Source organism: Acomys russatus, chromosome 25, assembly GCF_903995435.1.
Source record: "Acomys russatus chromosome 25, mAcoRus1.1, whole genome shotgun sequence".
In the NCBI taxonomy this organism is placed as follows: domain Eukaryota; kingdom Metazoa; phylum Chordata; class Mammalia; order Rodentia; family Muridae; genus Acomys; species Acomys russatus.
Window position 1 is genome coordinate 49,026,519 of NC_067161.1, and position 19,145 is coordinate 49,045,663.

Below are 19,145 nucleotides of genomic sequence, written 5' to 3' on the forward strand. Positions count from 1 at the left end.
AGATTCCCAAAGCCCCCCATGCTCTTAATCTTCTGTGAGCTTTTGTCACCATGACTACTGAAACTGTCAAATGCTGTCAACTGATAGCATCATGTGATTTATTTTTATTTATTTTTGTCTTTACCATAGTAGATTACATTGATTGGTTGTCAAATGTTGGACTAGCATTTCATGCCTGGGATAAATCCGTCAAGCCATTGTGTAGTATTGTCTATACATTGCTAATGCTTGGTTGAGGGTTTTTTCATATGTGTGTATAAGAGATATTTTTTTCATTTCTTCTTTTTTTGTACTGTCTTTGTCTGGTTTTGGTGTTAGGATAGTAAGAGACTTATGAAATGAGTTGGGAAATGTTCCTTTGTGTCCTGTTTTCTGAGCTCATGCGTGATTTAGAAACATGCTGGTGGGCTGGGGAGATGGCTCGGCAGCTACTTGCTGTTCTCTACAGAGAGTGCAAGCTTGGTTCTCAGCACCCCACTGTGTGGTCCACAACCACCTGTAACTCCAGCTCCCAGGGATCTGAAACCTCTTCTGGATTCTGTGAGCAATGCACCCACGTGCACGTCCCCTGCCCCTCCCTCCATGTGTACACTATAAATAAACCTTATACAAACATTTTAAAAGAAATATACTCCTTTATATCCTTGGAGATGTTTTAAAAGTTATGCTTTTTATTTCAGGTTTACTTGTATTAGCGTCTGTGAACTTACTTTGTATTGTTTCAACTATTTTAAAATTGTTAAGGTTTTTACAACCTGTTCCTAACTTAACCTGCTGGGCATATTATGTGCATTTGAAAATAATTTTCACACAGTGATTACCACCTATAGGGTTCTATAAATGTTATTAAGGTCAGTTGATTGGTACTGTTATTTGATGCCTCTATAATCTTTTGTGAAGAGATATGTTTTCATTTATTTTATTTTTAAGACTTATTCATTTTATTTTATGTGTATAAGCGTTTTCCCCTGTGTGTTATACATGACCACCACATGCATGCCTTGAGCCTGTGTAGGTCAGAAGAGGGTGTCAGATCTCCGGAAACTGGAGTTGGACACGATGCACTGCTATGTGGGTGCTAGGAACTGAATCCAGTCCTCTACCAGAGCAGCCAGTGTTCATAACCACTGAGCCAATATCTCCACCCCAATCTCTCTATATTCTTGTTGATTTTTCTTCTTCTTGCCTGTTGGCTACTGAGAGATGCTGAAATCTCCAACTATAATTGTGGATTTTCCCACTTATGCTTTAATTGTACTATGTATTTTTTCATGGATTTTGAAGCCCCACAGCCACACACACACACACACACACACACACACACACTCACACACACACTCACACACTCACACACACACACACACGCACGCACACGCACGCACTCACACACACACACACTCACACACACACACACACACACACACACACACACACACTCACACACACAATTAAATACAGCTTCCTTATGAGTCGGGTCTTTAACATATTATAATAACCCTCTTTATTCCTAACTAATTTCTTCTTCTGATATGTACTTTGTCTTATATTAATATAGTCACCTGATGCCGGACGTGGTGGCGCACGCCTTTAATCCCAGCACTCGGGAGGCAGAGGCAGGCGGATCTCCGTGAGTTCGAGGCCAGCCTGGTCTACAAAGTGAGTCCAGGACAGCCAAGACTACACAGAGAAGCCCTGTCTTGAAAACAAAACAATAAAAAATAAAAACACACAAACTATATATAAATACATATGTATATAGTCACCTGGACTTCTTGACTTTATTTTTCTTAGTGTTTTCGTGATATACCTTTTTTGTTTGTTTCTGGCTTATTTAAACCATTATACCTGAAGCAAATTTACTGTAGAATACATGGAATTAACTACGCTTACCTTTATGTTATCCAAGCTGGGCATGGTGATGCATTCTTGTAGTCACTGCACACACGAGGCAGAGGCAGGAGGATGCTGCAAAAGTGAGGTCAACCTGGGGTACGTAACTAATTTGAAGCCAGCCTGGGCTACATAGTGAGATCCTATTTTAAAACAAGCAACCCCCCCAAAACTTCCTTTATGCTATTCATTCCAACACCCTTCTCTTGGTGAGGTCAGACCATTTACATTTAATGCAGTTATTATTGCCTGTGGAGGTCTATAGGTCTATCAGTGTATTAGTAATCATCTGGTTTGTTCTTTGTTGTTGATCCTCTGGCAGACAGAAAAGGTAGCAGAGATTCCTCTCCAGCCCTTGGGACCACAGACACAGCACTCTAGGTAGAGAACGGTGCTTCCCTTCTTCTGACTCCTTGGCACCTTCACACCCAACACTGCTGCCTGGGGCAACAGCAGAAACAGTTGCTCATCTCCCCAGTTTAAAGAGCTTTTTTTCTGCAGCCCAAACAAGAAACAAAGGGCTCTTTCTCTTTGTAAAGGTTTCATTTTTTTTAAAAAAAGATTTATTTATTTATTATTGTGTATACAATGCTCTGCCTGCATGTACACTTGCAGGCCAGAAGAGGGCATCAGATCACATCATAGATGGTTGTGAGCCACCATGTGGTTGCTGGGAATTGAACTCATGACCTCTGGAAGAGCAGCCAATGCTCTTAACTGCTGAGCCATATCTGCAGCCCAAAGGTTTCATTTTTAAGTGTGTGTGTGTGTGTGTGTGTGTGTGTGTGTGTGGTGTGTGTATGTGTGTGTGTTTGTGTATGTGTGTGTTTGTGTGTATATGTGGTTGTGTGTGGTGAGTGCAGGTGCCCATGCAGCTCATTAGATCCCCTGAAACCTGACTCATTACAGGAGGTTGTGAGTTGTCCAACATGGATACCAGGAACTGAACTCTGGTCCTGTGAACAAGACGGAGGTGCTTTTAACTCCTGAGTCATTTCTCAGGTGTCCCCACCTCCACCCCCAACTTCTAACCTCTCTTTGAAAGACTGCTGGGCTGGCATCATGCCAGGCTGGTTGTAGGAGAGTGGAGAAAGCAAACATCTCATTGCTGGACAATTCTTTTTTTTTTTTTTTTTTTTATTATGTATACAGTGCTCTGCCTACATGTACACCTACAGGCCAGAAGAGGGCATCAGATCACATTATAGATGGTGTGAGCCACCATGTGCTTGCTGGGAATTGAACTCAGGACCTCTGGAAGAGCAGACAGTGCTCTTAACCACTGAGCCATCTCTCCAGCCCCTTGCTAGATGGTTCTTACTGGAGGTCTGGTTTCTCTCTATCCTCTACCTGCTACTAGTTACTGTTTGGAATGCTTACGTAGCTGCCCCATCTTTGCTACCTGGAGTCCTCAGCCGCCGCTGGAGGTGAGGGAGTGTCCTGCACGCACTTTCTGCATTCCCCCACCACTTACACTAACAAGCTGCCTCTTATTTTGCAGAACCATCTCTGTAGAAAGTGCCATTCGTTCTACTTTCTACTCTGCCGCCTGAGACAACCACATCCTCCCCAAACCGGATAGGCTTCATGGAGAGCTCAGGTCAGTGTGTGGGGCTGGGGGAGGGCGTGTCCAGGGAGGAAAGCCAATACTGTGAGCGAGCGTGTTTCCAGGCCAAGAAGGACCATCTTCCCAGCCAGGGGCTGCGACACCCTCCTGAGTGTGAGAATGCCTTGAGAAAGGAACAAGCATTCACTTAGGTGCATCCTCAACTGCTTGCAGGTTGTTGAGCTGGACAGTGACTAATAAGACCTGGTAAGGCAGCTGGGCATGGTTGTGGCTGCGCCCAGTGGGCACTTTAATCCCAGCACTCGAGGCAGAGGCAGGCGGAGCTCTATGAGTTCGAGGCCAGCCTGGTCTACAAAGTGAGTCCAGGACAGCCAGGGCAACACAGAGAAACCCTGTTTTGAACCCTCCCCAAAGCCCCCAAAACAAAACAAACAAACAAACAAATAACTGCTAAAGCTTGTTACCAAGTTCTTAAAATTGAAGCAGAACCCATGAAGTTTCTCCAACTGTTCCCACATCATATATGTTCATGTATGTTCATGTATGTTCCACTATCTACTCTTGTCTCCCCCTCACTCCTGCTGGAGCTCTTCCCTCCCTCTCACAGTTCCCTTTATACCCTCCCTGCCTCTGTCTCACACACACATACCCCTTTAGACTTAGATTCTGCCTGTGGGAGAGAACCTTCGATGGGTCTTCCTGGGCCTGGCTTATCTGGAAGGTCACAAGTGTGCAAGAGAGCGTCTCACCATGCTCCTTCTATTTCTAACAGCTCTGTGGCCTGGAGTAAGTGACCTTCCCCCATGAGCCTCATAACCCCCCCCCATAAAACGGGAAGGGGGGTGCTCTAACATCCCTTTTGAGTCAGATGATTGCTTCTAATTTTTAGAAGCTTTTGCTTTATGTGTGTGAATGTTTTGCCTCAATGTGTATGTGCACACCATGTGAGTGTCTAGTGTCCACAGAGACCAGAAAAGAACGTTGGATCCCAGGGAACAAGAATTACAGGTGGTTGTGAGCCACCCTGTGGGTGCTGGGAATTGAACCTTGGTCCTTTGAAAGAACAGCTAGTGCTCTTAACCACGCATCCATCTCTCCAGCCTCCGTCGGGTTCCCGTAAGTGTGACATTTGGTAGTTAGAGAAGTAAAACAGGGCAAGACCTGGAATCTACAAACCAGAATAACATCTGACCTGCCGGCGTCGCAGGACTCTTGTTCAAAATCACATACACTACACTTTGGGAAGATTTGGTATTACCTATGAGTCAGTCAAGGAACGTGCTAGCTGCTGAAACAAATGACTCCAAACATCAGAATAGCACATCAATATTCACTCCACTCATTATCACAGCCCCAGCTGAGCTCTAAGCAGTCTTCTGGGGACTCGATCTTGTGGCACCGTCATCTCCAACATGTGTCCTCCAAGGCCACTGCTGAGTGGGAACAGGATGGGTAGAGTGCAGGGAATTCTGTCACCATCCCTGCAAATGACAGTCTTCACTTCCATCACATTCCATTGGTCAGAATTTGTTACGCAGCTCTTCTCTAACAGCAAGGAAGTCTGGGAAATGCAGTCTTCCCATCTACCTTGACCTGACGAGAGGTCAGCATTGCCTTGAAGTGTGCCAGGCCGTGGCGGCACGCTCCTTTAATCCCAGCGCTTGGGAGGCAGAGGCAGGTGGATCTCTGTGAATTCAAGGCCAGCCTGGTCTAGAGAGTGAGTTCCAGGACAGCCAAGGCTACACAGAGAAAAGCCAAAAATGACGATGACAACGATGATGCATAATTGCAATTTTTAGCAGTACCAAGGTCAATATGGATTCTACTGTTACCCCTTTATGGTGTGATCTTCCTCCTTGGAGCTGGACTTACAAGACCTGGACACTGGGAAAAGGCTGTAATCTTCTATTTGGCTGGGTCCTCCAGAACCAGCTGGCAAGCTTGTATGGCCTAACAGGAGAATGGAGTCTTCTTTGGGGGTCATTGCTGTGCTCTGGTCAAAGTTGGCTGAGGAGGTTTTTGTGTGGCATCCAAAGATACAGTATTTGGTGCTCAGTTGCCCTTTGCCCTGTGACCCCTGAGCCGCCTTCTCCCCTGGTCTTGAGGGGTCTTAGCTTCCTTGAACTGAGAACGTTAACTTTCACTCTGTCTCTTTTTTGGACAACCCAGTTCAGCTCAATCAGATAACTGGGGGTCTCCAGGATCAGGCATGGAATAGAACCCAGTGAAGACAGAAAAGGTGGGTTGGAAAAAAGCAGAGAGGCCACACTGCATCCTGGGCCAGCTGTTTCCCAGCCCCTGCCATAGTCCCATGTCAGAGTCACTCCCAGAGTCAACAGAACTTGCAAGAGATGCCAAGGGCACAACTTTTTATACAAACTTCCTGGTTCTTCCATCTCAGCAACTAGTTCGATTTTTTTCAGAAAATAATACACAGGCCTGAACAGACCAAGTCAACAAGCCAGCCAAGGGCCAAAGGATGGGTCTGCTCCAGCTTTCAAAAACAGCGTTTGCTTGAGATTGTTTCCAGGGCCTTACTGGCAATTTCTCCATTTTTCTCTGAAGCATGTGTGTGAGGGGGTGCAGAGGCAGAGGCAAATCAGAATCGTTTTATGTAGTTCACACCAAGAGGACAAAGGGGCAAAGGAAGGAAGAAAAGGGGGGAGGGAGGGAGAGAGAAGAGGAGGGATAAAGAACAGAAGAAATAAAAAATTGAAGGGAGGGAGGTCGGGGGAGAGGAAGAAAGTCAAAACAATTACTTTACGAATAACTCACCTTGCATTAACCCATGAAATCTTCATGCAAGGCGGCGATGGCTAGATGGGTGGGCACCTTGGAGCAGTCTCCATGTCAGGCTAAGCGACTTCTTGGCTAATTTGGAGCTGTGGTCCTGCTCAGCAGAGTGTCCAGGCTTGGCTGTCATCTCCTGCATACCTTCAGATAGTGGAAACCTGGGAATTAGGCCTCGACAGTGACGTGTGTCTCACAGGGACAGCTGAGAGTTGGGAGGAAAGTGGGGGCTTCAGAGATGGCGGTTATCCTCCGCATGATGTGTCCACCACCTCATCACCCCCAGAGTGGGGCTGCCTGGCGACCACCAGGGCACAGGATACCTTGGCCTTAATCATTCAACTGGAGCTACCATCTGTGACTTTTACATACATAGCCTGTATCCAAGGGGAATCAAGACAATTAAGGTAAACACTTAATAAAACACAAAGCTGAGGCAGCAAAGAGGAAGCAAGAGAAGAGGCCCCAGTTTCTTGACGTGAGCTAATGTTTGAGACTGGACTCGAATCCACCTATGACTTTCTTGGCAGCCTAGTCAAAAAGGGAAGGCCTGAGGTATGTGGTTTGTGTTGGCTGGCAACTACAGAAGACAAATTACTTGTGTATAAAAAACTCTCTCGGCTGGAGGTTACCACAAGGGAAATCTGTCCTGTCCTTGTGGAGTGTGTGTCCCATACTTCCTGTCCTCATCCAGATCCTCCAAGATGCAGACACTAAGATGTGTAAGGATTTGCTCAAGGAAACACCTGTGAGGAGACAGACAGCAGGGGGGTGAGGTACCTGACTGTGAGGGGAATCTAGGGATCAGTGTGTGTGTGTGCATGTATGTGTGTATGTGTGTGCGTGTGTGTCTATGTGTGTTTGTGTGTGTATGTGTGTATGTGAGTGTGTGTATGTGTGTGTGAGTGTGTGTATGTGTGTATGTGAGTGTGAGTGTGTGCGTATATGTGTGTATTTGTGTGTGTATGTGAGTGTGTATGTGTGTATGTGTATGTGTGTGTATATGTGTGTGTGTGTGTGTGTTGTTTTAGGCTGAGAGGAATCCAGAGAACAGTCCCACAGCCTTGTAGTAATGGTGGAACCTAGAGCCAAAATTAGCCATCAAGTCAGGTCTTCTTGGGAGCAACTGTGAAAAGCACTGGCATGTTCTGTGCTGGCAAACACAGAGCTTGGCAGGTTTCCTGGCACAGCTTCCTGGACAGCATCACTTAAAGTCCCAGCAGCGAGAGGCAGTGAGAGGCCTTCTCGAGGCTTCCTCACTTCACTAAGTCACTTGCATATTTTCCATCTTCATCTGCTGTGTCAACATACCCTTATTAAGGAAAAAAAATTATTTTTTGTTTTTACCCTGACACTTGTTAAAATGGCAAGGAAGACTTTATTCAAGACTGGCAAAGGAGAGACAGCAGGCTCAACTCCAAATACAGAAAGACCTCTGGACACCCCCAGCCTAGGAGCAGAGTGAGGACTGAGCAGGTGGAAACCTCCTAAGACCCAGCAGGGTTCGTGCCGGAGGCAGGTCAGGCGACATCAAAGGTGGCGAGGAGCAAGCATATAAGGGCAGGGACTCTCTGAGCTGACTTGCCAGACTTCTTGATGAAAACAGGAACTGACAAGCCAGAGTCAGGTCCGAGGCTCATGTTGAGACCCAGAAGAGAAGAGGCCTAGAGGAGCCTGAGACTGAGTGGAGCAATGTCACTGGCACCAAGCAATGTTGCTGTCACTACCAGGAACAGTATTTATATGATGTTTTTTAAAGCAGAGTTAGGATTTAATAAAGATATTTTATAGAGATTTACAAGGAAGAGGCACCCAGAAAGAAAGAAAGACACGGCATCCGTAGAGAATGGGGATGAAAGTCTCCAGTACAGCCCACACCACTGTCCTCACCATGGTCAAACAGCATTTGGTGGCTTTGAAGCTATTGTCCTTAAATAGTAACTAAGGGACCTAAGTGTGCCCACCAGGCGGGTCCTGAGGAGCTTCTGAGGGGTTCCAACCAATATGATCAATTGATATGATCACTGTCTGACCGCAGGGACCAGGGATCTTCACCTGTAAACGAAGTTAATAGTCTTGTTTGAGATTCTCAGACTCCGACTGGAGAAGGGAGAGAGTAAGGCTCGCCAAGGTCAAGTACATCCAGGTCCCAAGCCTGGGCCATGGCTGTTCTAACAGGAAGTGTCTGTATGAGAAAGGAACATCAGGGCGTGCAGACAGCCTTTCAGCATGTGTGGTTGGCAGGAAACCTCTTACTTCTCAGCTCCAAGCGGACCAGGGTGAAGGCTACTTTCCTCTCTCGTTTCCTCATCATTGTCTCTTTCTGCTCTGTCTCATTTGTCTCCCTCAGACTTTGATCCCTCAATCATGAGGGTCACTTAAGGGCTGCAGATGCCCCCCAAGATCTGTCTTCTATGATGTCTCAATGCTTAACAAGGATGTCGACCGTATCTACTTAGGGATCAAAAGTCTCGCCCCAGGCTGGAGAGATGACTGAGTAGCTATGAGAGCCCGAATGCCTGGCGACCTTAGTTTGGTCTCCATAACCCACGACGGAAGCTTAGAACAGACTCCTGAAGGTTGTCCTCTGACCTCTACATGCTCACCATGGCACACATGTGTACACACACACACACACACACACACACACACAGGAATAAGATGCTCACTGTGGCACACATGTGTCCACACTCACACACATACACATAGGAATAAGATGCTCACCATGGCACACATGTGTCCATACTCACACACACACACATACACACAGGAATAAGATGCTCACCATGGCACACATGTGTCCACACTCACACACATACATACACACAGGAATAAGACCAAATTGCAAACTGAGGAAAGTATTTACTTTTACATCTTCTTTCTTTCTTTCTTTCTTTCTCTATTTATTTCACCTTTTGTTTTGTTTGTTTGGTTTGTTTTTTTCAAGACAGGGTTTCTCTGTGTAGCCTTGGGTGTCCTGGACTCAGTTTTGTAGACCAGCTTGGCCTCAAACTCACAGAGATCTGATGGCCTCTGCCCTCCTGAGTGCTGGGATTGCAGGCATGCACTACCGTGCCTGGCCGACCATTTTCCATCTTAACCTTTCTTATCTGACCAATGTAAGGGGAACATGAAAGAATCTGGACTTGGAGACCGGCAAGTGATCATTGGAAGGGAATCTAGATTTTGCATGTTATTATTTGTTGAAACTGTGTTTCCAACAGCACTTCAGGGGAATCTGGGTAAGTCACGGGGACAAGGGGAGAATGATACAGCAGGACACTCAACATCCTCCTCTGGCCTCCATGCACATGTATGTGCGTGCACATACCTGAACACACACATTCATACATATACATATGCATATACCTACACACTTATTGTATACACATACACATGCATATGACCCCCCCACACCAATTTTTTAAAAAGTTATGAGATCAGAAGGGTCACTATACTAAGATAGTTTAGCTGGTAACCAATAATGGCTACTAATGACTAATAACTGAGTAGTGTCTACTACATGGATACTATGGAAAGAAAGATAATTCAGGTCTCAGGTCATATGGAGGAGGATGGTGTGAGATTTCACCATGCTCCTCTGAGTAACAAATAATTTAAAACTCATAAATTATTTATTTCTAGAATTTCCATTTAATTTAATAAGACCATAGTTGGTGATGGGTAACTGAAACCACAAAAAGTGAAGTCTCAGGTAAGAGGGGTCTGGACTGCCATACATCTACACTTTGGGAATTCTGGTTATACAAAGAACACATAACTACTGATGGAAATGCTATCTCCCAGCTCAGAGCAATGTGCTAGCTGTTAACTCTTGATGGATTACTGCTGGGTACCTCTTGAGGTTCATGGGGGGGGTGGGGGGCTAAAGATGACCTTCGTGAGATGAAGGTGGGGGCAGCAGTAAGGCCAGGTGGGCTGAGCGCTACAGCTGCTAACATCAAGGTTACCCCTCTTTCAGATGTGGAGCTGGACTTCCAGAGGAGCGTGCAGGCTGTGCTGCGAGAGCTCAACACCCCAAACCCAGCCCTGCAAAGGAATCAGGGTAAGATCTGGAGCAGGAAGCAAGCACCCCTGACTCCCAGTCACCCTCGACTCCCAGTCACCCCTGAGTCCCAGGTGAGAGACTTCCAGCCTAGCTGTCTTTTTGTTGACAATGTGAATCTAGGTGGAGTTGGAAACCACCTCCCCTTCCTGGATCAATATCCCTGGTTAATATGTTAAGACTATAGTTGGTGGTGGGTAATTGAAAACCACATGTAAGCGGGGGCTGGACTGCTGAACTGCAGACAATAACGGGGGCTCTGTAGCCCTCTTTCCTGGTCCCCTTCCCCACTTCCATCTCCAAACAAAACTCTTCTCTGCAGGGCCTGGAAACATTCGGAAAGTGGCTGGGGCTCTGGGCATGCAGACATCACTGCACTGGGCTCCACACATACACCTCTGTCCCCTCTGGTGGCTCCTCCCCTTGTTTCCAGCCTGGGCACTCACTGTCTAGAAAGAGCTATCGTTCAGTTGGCCATGGGAGGAACTCACCAGGTGCATGTGGGGTCCTTCACTTGCTCGTCTACAGGGTCAGATGTAGCTAGCCTACCACACTCTAGGACCCAGGGCTCAGGGTCCTGCTCAGAGGGATGGCCTCTGAGACCCCTGTCCCACTCAGCCGTGATGGGGCTCCCTTCCTCCTGGCTCAGGCATGTGGAGATGGTCTCTGCACAAGAAGGTGGAGCGAAATCCAGGAAAGAGCTCCGTGCTGGTCCGGATTCTGCTCAGAGAGCTGGAGAAGGTTGGTGCTCAAGCCTGAGGGAGGCAGCAGGGGGTGGGGAGGGATGGGGGTTGGGAAGGGTGATGGAGTGGAGAGAGGCTCTCCATCAGGTGGGATTCCACCTGTGCATATCCGTGCTCCCACGCTCCGGGCATTTGTAAGCCACATGCTTGATTTTTTTTTTTAACCAGGCATGTTTTCTTTGTTGACTTTAAATCAGCACTGTTTTCTATTCAACTACTCCCGTCATTACTTAGAATATTTCAGGAAGGAACTCGGTAACATGGCCACAAATGGAAAACACATATTGCTGGGCGGAAATAGAAAATGTACATATTCTGCACATACGTGTGCAACCATTAAGGTTCATCCTTGTAGTGCCTCAAGTTATCCAAGTCCTGCATATTGCTGCTTAGGAAACACTGCTCCAAGTTGTCAGTTAGTGTTGGCTCCTACGTGGAGTCTTTGCAGCTCCCCCATCCCTACCCACCTTGAACAAGGATTCCTCCATCTGCCTGTCCCTCCCTCACATCCTTGCTCCTCCCTTCTCTACTCCCTCCATCCTCTCTCCACAGCAGGCCGCTCCCTTTAACATAATATGTTGCTACCTTCCACCTTGTCACCCCTAGCCTAACCTGCCCTCTGTGGCTAGGAGGTGGTGGTCCCTGGAGCACCCTGCCCGCCATTGTGCTGGGCTCTCCTGTTTTCCAGGCAGAAAGCGAGGATGTGCGGCATGTCATCGTCCCCTTGCTGCTCACTCTAATGTGCGTGCTCACTAAGGTGAGATGGATTGGGGGGGGGGGGTGCAAAGTGACTCACAAGAGGCTGGGGACCATCAAGGGAGAATGAAGGATAATTTATTCTGGACTCAAATATTAATGACTGGAATTGGAGAGACAGGCTCAGTGGTCAAAAGGATCCAGGTTCAATTCCCAACACCCACATGGCAGGAACTTCAAGTCACAAGGCCCCATCCTGTCTCCCTAGTTGACACCTAATCTCTGCTAGGGCAAGCCTTCCCAGACACTGTGCTCTCCTTTCTACCCAGAGGTAAAATTGGACAGGCAATGGGGGAGTGCAGAGAGCAAATAGAGTCTCTGGTAGTGGGCAGGTCCTTGGGTTGTTCATTTGTGTGTCATCATTATGAGTAACAAGACCCTCACTCTGAAACAACACATTCACAAGGCGGTTGCTTTTTAAAAACGTTTATGACGCCGGGCGTGGTGGCGCACGCCTTTAATCCCAGCACTCGGGAGGCAGAGGCAGGCGGATCACTGTGAGTTCGAGGCCAGCTTGGTCTACAAAGCGAGTCCAGGACGGCCAAAGCTAACACAGAGAGACCCTGTCTTGAAAAACCAAACCAAACCAAAACAAAACAAAACAACAACAACAACAACAACAAAAACGTTTATGACTGCCCTATCATCACATACACCTGCAGGCCAGAAAAAAACATGAGATCCCATTATAGATGGTTGTGAGCCACCATGTGGTTGCTGGGAATTGAACTCAGGACCTCTGGAAGAGCACACAGTGCTCTTAACCGCCGAGTCATCTTTCCAGCCCCAGTAAAACTGTTTTTAATACTCGGTTCTGCATAACAGAACTCTAGCATAGACAAAAGGCAAAAAATGGCTGGTGTGGCATTTTGGTGAGTGACAGAGGTTTTTAAAGTCCCACCGATCTTGAGAAACCCATGACCTCTTTTTTTTTTAAAATATAGTTTATTAATTTATTCATATTACATCTAAATTGTTATCAGCCCATGACCTCTTTTCCCCTTCAGAGTCACAACCTTCACACTTCTTAGTACAGTGCCCTTCGCAACGCCCCTGGGGCTTGAAATCGCCTTCTTTTCCAACTCTGAATCCTGAGACAAGCTAAGGGAGGGCCTTAGACAGACAGTTACAGCCTGCTTGTCTGTAACTCTTCAGTGAGCTCTGAATGCACTTCATACTAAAAAATGGACCAGAACAAGTGATTTCTTACAATTGGTGATCTCTACTTGGAGACGGGACATAAGAAAAACAAGGTTTACACTCTTGGTTAAAGGAATTGGTGGTGGGCTGTTGTCGGGGTCACTGCGCCATCTGGGATAAGGATGACGTGGGGCTCTGGCAAAGGATCAAGCACACAGAGGAAGAAGTGGGGAGGGGGGGAAGGGTAGCCTTTGATCAGGATCAAGATCAAGTTTCCAAACCTGGAGATGCTCAGAAATGCTCCATGTTGCTCCAGTACCAAGGCTGGCAGAGAGCTGACCTGCTGAGAATTCAGGGGCAGATGGATTTTTTTTTTTTTTTTTTTTTTTTTTTTTTTTTTTTTTGAGACAGGGTTTCTCTGGTTTTGTGTTTGTTTGTTTGTTTGTTTTTCAGGACAGGGTTTCTCTGTGTGGCCCTGGCTGTCCTGGACTCACTTTGTAAATCAGGCAGGCCTCAAACTCATAGTAATCCACCTGATTCTGCCTCGTGAGTGCTGTTTCTATCTTGCTAAGTTGGACAGCAATGCTGTGGCTGGGAGGAGAGAGCGCAGAGCCAGTCTGGCTGTCAGTCCCAACCTTCCTTTTTCTGCAACTACTCTAACCCATTCCACCCCAGACCCTTCAAGGCCTAGGGTGTCAATCCCTCCCTCTCACCAGGCCACAAGCATCACAGAAGAGCTCTACCACAGAGCCTACACCTTCTGCACCAGGCTGCTGACCCTGCCTGCCCCCTACTCTACAGTCGCCTTGGACTGTGCCATAAGGCTGAAAACAGAGATGGCAGTCCCAGGTGAGAGCTGCCGGACAGCCTGGCCTCCTACACCGCCGCCGCAAGGCAGCACTACTGCGGGGTATCAAGCTGTTTTCTCCAGAATGCTAAAGAGCTCAAAACTCCCAGTTCTCCGGGAAAGATGGAGACCTGGAGTGAGAGACCCAGAGGCTGGCTTGTTGATGGGGTCTGGTTTGTAGGGACGCTGTACCAGAGGACTGTCATTGCGGAGCAGAACCTGATGAGTGAACTATACCCTTACCAGGAGAGGTAAGAAGCCTGGCTCAGTGACAGGAGGACAATAAAGGAAGCTTGATGAAGAATAACCCTTAACAGGGCTCCCACTTTGGCCCGGAAGTGGCATGCACTTAGCAGTTCTAAGGATGGTGGCTCTATCGTTTTCTGGGCCTTTCTTCTTTGGCTGGGTGCAGACAGACCCTGCTCCTGTGCAGAAGAGCCACACGGCCCAGGAATTGTTGTTTCTCCCCCACAACCCTGCTTTGTGCCAAGAAGAAGCCACATCCAACCAAGCCAGGCGGCAAGGGATAGCTTCAGAATGCCCACACTGCAGGGACCGAACCCTGGGTGGCTTTCCTCAGTGAGTTCTCAGCTCTCAGATAAAGTGGAGGAGTGTCCCTGGCTCATGTTTGGAAAAAGAATGGTGTGTGTGTGTGTGTGTGTGTGTGTGTGTGTGTGTGTGTAAGGGTGTGTGTGTGTATGGGTGTGCATGTGTATGAGGGTGTGTATGTGTGTATGTGTGGGTGTGTGCATATGGGTGTGTATGAGTGTGTGTGTGTGTGTGTATGAGTGGTGTGTATGGGTGTGTGTGTGTGTGTATGGGTGCCTCTCTCTGCTGCAGGCAAGTTTGCGGACTTAGCAGTGAGTAGCACCATGCGGGTGTGAGACTTGGGAACTGTATTCAGGAAGGGTGCTGAGGGAAAGGGCACACAGGGAATTAGCACTAGAGGGGAGAGCATGGGACCCTGAAGAAGGAAAGTGTGGGTGAGTCAGTTTTCTGTGATGAAGGAGAAGAGCAAAGGTGGAGTCTGTGTGGGTCTGGAGCTCCAGTACTAGGAGGGGTTAAGGTCTCCTCAGTGGGTGAGGAACACTAGGCCAGGTTGCTGAAGACCGGAAAGCAAGATTCAGGCTGGACTTGGCCTGCGACCGCACAGGGAACCAGTAGACTGTGGTTGAGGGGGGGGGCTAGAGCTACCCCTCCGAAAGGGCTGTGCACTCTCCTGCCTCCCAGTCTCTCCCACTTGGCCAGCTTGTAGGTTTTTTGAACTTGGAGCTTGAGGCTCCTCTTCTTAGGGGAATTAACCACTAGAAGCTGCTTTTGTTATCAAAGGTGTTATTTAACCTGCGTGAGGGAGCTACAAAGCTTTTGGAGGTGTCCATTCAGCACCTCCAATCCACTCTTGCTCCCCTGCCCTGCCGCCGCAGAGTGTTCCTGTTTGTGGACCCTGAGCTGGTTTCTGCCTCTGTGTGCAGCGCCTTGTTGTTGGAGATCCAGACAGCCCAAGAGCAGCAGACACCTGAGGCGTGCATGCGCCACGTGGTCTGCCACGCCCTGGAGGCAGCTCTGGGGGACGACTGCCACACAGGTGCTCTGAACAGGAAGCTGCAGGTAATTAACACCACATCCGGGCCATCCAGCATAGTCACCCCTTGTACTCTGCCTGCTTCTGGTCCGAACCACCCTTTTCCCCCTCCCCCCCACATCAACAATTCACACATGTTTCCTAATGGGAAAAAATACAGATAAGTCCCTTAAAGACTTGTCTACTTAGAAATAACAGAAATGAGCATCATTCCTTAATAATGACGTCATTGATGATCACCAGGGGCTGAACTTCTTGCGTATGGGGGGTGGGGGGTGGGGGGATGGGAGGATCGGTGCCATTAGGAGTGACCTTCTGTTGGTAGCAGGGAATGCTGGGCAAGACTGGACTGGGTGCCTGCTGAAGGTAAAGAGGCTTGTCTGGGGGGAGGGGAGTGGTTAGAGCTGCTGCAACAGGTGGCACCAGGCACCTGGAGGGATGGTTCAGTTGTCTCCTGCTTGCCCTGATTCAGGAAGTGGGGAGGCCATCAGTGACTTTTCCCCCTCAGCCCATTATTCAGACTTGTCCCCCTTTGCCCATCAAAATACATAGGAGCGTTGCTCTCCCGTTCGTGTTTTCCACCTGGAATTCTCCAGTCTGAAACCCCACATCTTGAATCCTTTATTTTGATGGATTCTTTTTAGCTTTTTCTCTATCATAGGGCATGAACGCCAGAGAAGAGCCCCACTGCGCACCCACAGGCAACAGGGGCAACAGCCATAGGCAGGAACTCCTGCTCAGTCCTGGGAGCCAATGGTGAGTAGTGATGTCCCTCCTCGCAGGCCACCTCCCGTCGCGTCCTGGAGTACTATTTCCATGCCGTAGTGGCTGCCATAGAGCAGGTGGCCAACGAGGACAATCCCAGCCGGCTGGGACACCTGGAGAGGCTGGAGGAGATTTACTGCTCGCTGCTAGGGCCTGCGACCACAAGAAGGCGCTGCGTCGGTAAGTGGGGGCAGTGGAGGAATTGCCAAGGGACCTCCGACCGCAGGGGGGCGCCAAAGAGCTAGGCTACACAGAATGAGATTTCAAAAGGCAGGGACTGCATAGATGCCAGGAGCCTGGACTGAGAGGAGAGCAAGGGACTTGGCAGGCCAAGGGGCTAAAGCAGCTGGTTAATAGGATCACGATAGCCCACATCTGCAAAGTACCTGATTTATCCCATTAATGCTCTAAACACTTAACTCATATCCAAATCTACAGCATGTGCCAAATCAAATACTTTGTACAGTGACGTTAGGAAGTAGAAACTATTTTTGCCCCTGTTTTTATGAAGGAGATTTAGAAGCTGATTTAGAAAGAGACTAAAAATTGTGCAGACCATCACTAAGCTAGTGATGGCCAAGCCAGGATTCAATGTTCTGGCATAGTAACTGGTGACAGATTTGATTCCCAGAACACCTCCACAGAGGGCGGAAAATAGGAAGTGTCAGCATTGTTTAATCCCTCAGGGTCGATTTGTACTCTGCACACTTCCTTTCCTATTTGCTTGTTGTTGAAGCAACCACACCCCCACACCCCCACACCCCCACACAGGAAGGAGCAAGTCCCATGAATGGGCTTCGGCAAGCCAGAATGTGTGTGTCCTGACTGTGGTAGGATGACTCCGACATGGGTCCTGTTGCATAGTCACTCAAGGCAGCCATGGAACGTGTCAGGACATAGGGTCACTGGCTGCACCCACACTTACGAGGTGCAGGGGAAAATAGGCTGGACACTGCAGCAGGAGAGTACCAAGGACACTAAGGCTTGAACTTGGCAGCCCGGGCTGGACAGAGTGAGCAGGATAGCCCTGCCTAGGCTCCATCCTCTCGGTGTTCCTGGCCTTTTATCTTGCCTGTAAATTGAAGTCCTCCCACAGTCCCACAGTCTGATCCTTCCTTCAGGTGACTTTCTCCAAGACCGACGGCCAAGCATCCCCTTGCCCGGCCCCTGCATCACCTTCCACCTGTGGACCGACCAGGAGCAGCTGTGTAGGTGCCAGAGCCTCTGAGCTCCCATAGAGATGGCGGAGAAGGGTGGCGTATGTCTGTGTGCCTTTGCATGCCTATGTTTCTGTCTGTCTTCAAGTTTTGTTCCCTGAGCTGCCCCCGCGTGTCTGGACAAAGTTGCAAATCTTCTCCAGGTTAGATTTGCCTGGTGCATTAGCCGCTGGTTTCTTGTGCCCACGTTAATGCCATCAGTGTCTCCCCAAAGGGAGGCAAGCAAAACCCATTGTGTCTCCCAGATCTGTGGTGGGGGTGGGGGTGGGTTCCAGAGCAGACATTTCCCTCTGCTCCTGTGTCCTATCCCAGTTCTTTTGGCTCTTGTAGTGGGTGAGGACAAGGACACCAAGTGTAGTAGAAAGTATTAGGCTGGAGGACTGGGTTCAGACCTTGACACTTCCTCTTGCATGCTGGCTCATGGAAGATGTGTTCTCTCTCTGGACCTAAAAGTGGGCTGAACAACCTGCTAGTCTTCCCTGGATCTGGTGGCCTAGTGTCTGTGTTCCAGGGGAAGCTATAGGAAGTGGGAGGCTGGGAGGGCTCCAGGCTCAGCTAAATGTGGGAGGCTGAAAGGGCTCCAGGCTCAGCTAAATGTGGGAGGCTGGGAAGGCTCCAGGCTCAGCTAAATGTGGGAGGCTGGGAGGGCTCCAGGCTCAGCTAAATGTGGGAGGCTGGGAGGGCTCCAGGCTCAGCTAAATGTGGGAGGCTGGGTTAAGCCAATTCTTTAGTACCAGGGCTCTCAGATTTTTAATATGTTACTGATTGCTGAGTGTGGTGGCACATGGCTTAAATTCCTGTGCTCAGGAGACAGAGGCAGGCAGATCTCTGTGAGTTTGAGGCCATCCTGGTCTATGTGGTGAGTTCCAAGACGGCAAGGCTAGATAGAGAGACCCTGTCTCAAAAAAAAAAAAAAAAAAAAAAAGAAAGAAAGAAAGAAAGAAAGAAGAAAGACAGACAGACAAGAAAAGAAAAAAGAAAAGAAGAAATGTATTTACTGAACAGCCTCAATGGCAGGAAGCAGAAGTGCATGGGACTCCGGATCATTGTTGACTGGCATTGTTGCCCTTGCTGGAGTGTCCCATGGGGCTTCTGTTCAGGTGGACAGCGCTTGAGAAACAGTGGCCCCTGATTTCCCGGAAGCGGTTTGTCAGCTTCCGGTGCCCTTGCCATCCTGACGTTCCCCTGTTCTTCTGTCTCAGGGAAGGAACTGGTGCTCTTCCTCCGCCCACGCTCCCAGCTGCGCCTCAGTGTTGACTTGGAAGCCTTGGACCTACAAGGTCTCAGGCTAGACTGGGGCTTGGCCCGGGTGTCCACTGACAGTGGTATTGAGCGGGACCTCCCTGTAGGGAGTGACGAACTCCCGGCTGCCCCCAGCTCTGAGATGGAGCGGGCTGCACTGCAGCGCAAAGGGGGTATCAAGAAGCGCGTGTGGCCCCCTGACTTCTCCATGCCCGGCAGCTGGGATGGGCCCCCCGGCTTGCATCGGAGGACAGGCAGGCCCAGCGGCGACGGGGGACAGCTACCTGGAGTCTCCAGGGTGCATACAGCCCGCGTGCTCGTCCTCGGAGACGACAGGATGGTAGGGCGCTTGGCCCAGGCATACTACAGACTCAGGTAGGGCCCTGAGCAGGGGCTGGGCTATGGATGGTTCTGGAATGCGCTGGTGAAGGATCTAAATGACTATTAGGGGGACATGAGAAAAGGCTGGTGAGGGTAAGGAAAGACACTGCAGAGTATCCGCAGTGCCCAGCCATCAGCGTGACAGGAAATGACAATTGT

At 48.8% G+C, this 19,145-nt stretch overlaps 1 protein-coding gene across 1 annotated transcript in view; it reads left to right on the forward strand.

Moving 5' to 3' along the window:
• The first annotated feature begins 3,409 nt into the window (after window positions 1-3,409).
• Pik3r6 (phosphoinositide-3-kinase regulatory subunit 6) overlaps window positions 3,410-19,145 on the forward strand; it is a 33,621-nt gene continuing 17,885 nt past the window's right edge. Inside the window, exons 1-10 of the mRNA XM_051167897.1 lie at window positions 3,410-3,490; window positions 10,230-10,313; window positions 10,963-11,054; window positions 11,745-11,813; window positions 13,669-13,801; window positions 13,981-14,050; window positions 15,224-15,407; window positions 16,164-16,326; window positions 17,268-17,354; window positions 18,566-18,980. Of these exons, the coding sequence (XP_051023854.1) occupies window positions 3,478-3,490; window positions 10,230-10,313; window positions 10,963-11,054; window positions 11,745-11,813; window positions 13,669-13,801; window positions 13,981-14,050; window positions 15,224-15,407; window positions 16,164-16,326; window positions 17,268-17,354; window positions 18,566-18,980 (1,310 nt within the window). The 5' untranslated portion in view covers window positions 3,410-3,477. The remainder of the gene's footprint in view (window positions 3,491-10,229; window positions 10,314-10,962; window positions 11,055-11,744; window positions 11,814-13,668; window positions 13,802-13,980; window positions 14,051-15,223; window positions 15,408-16,163; window positions 16,327-17,267; window positions 17,355-18,565; window positions 18,981-19,145) is intronic.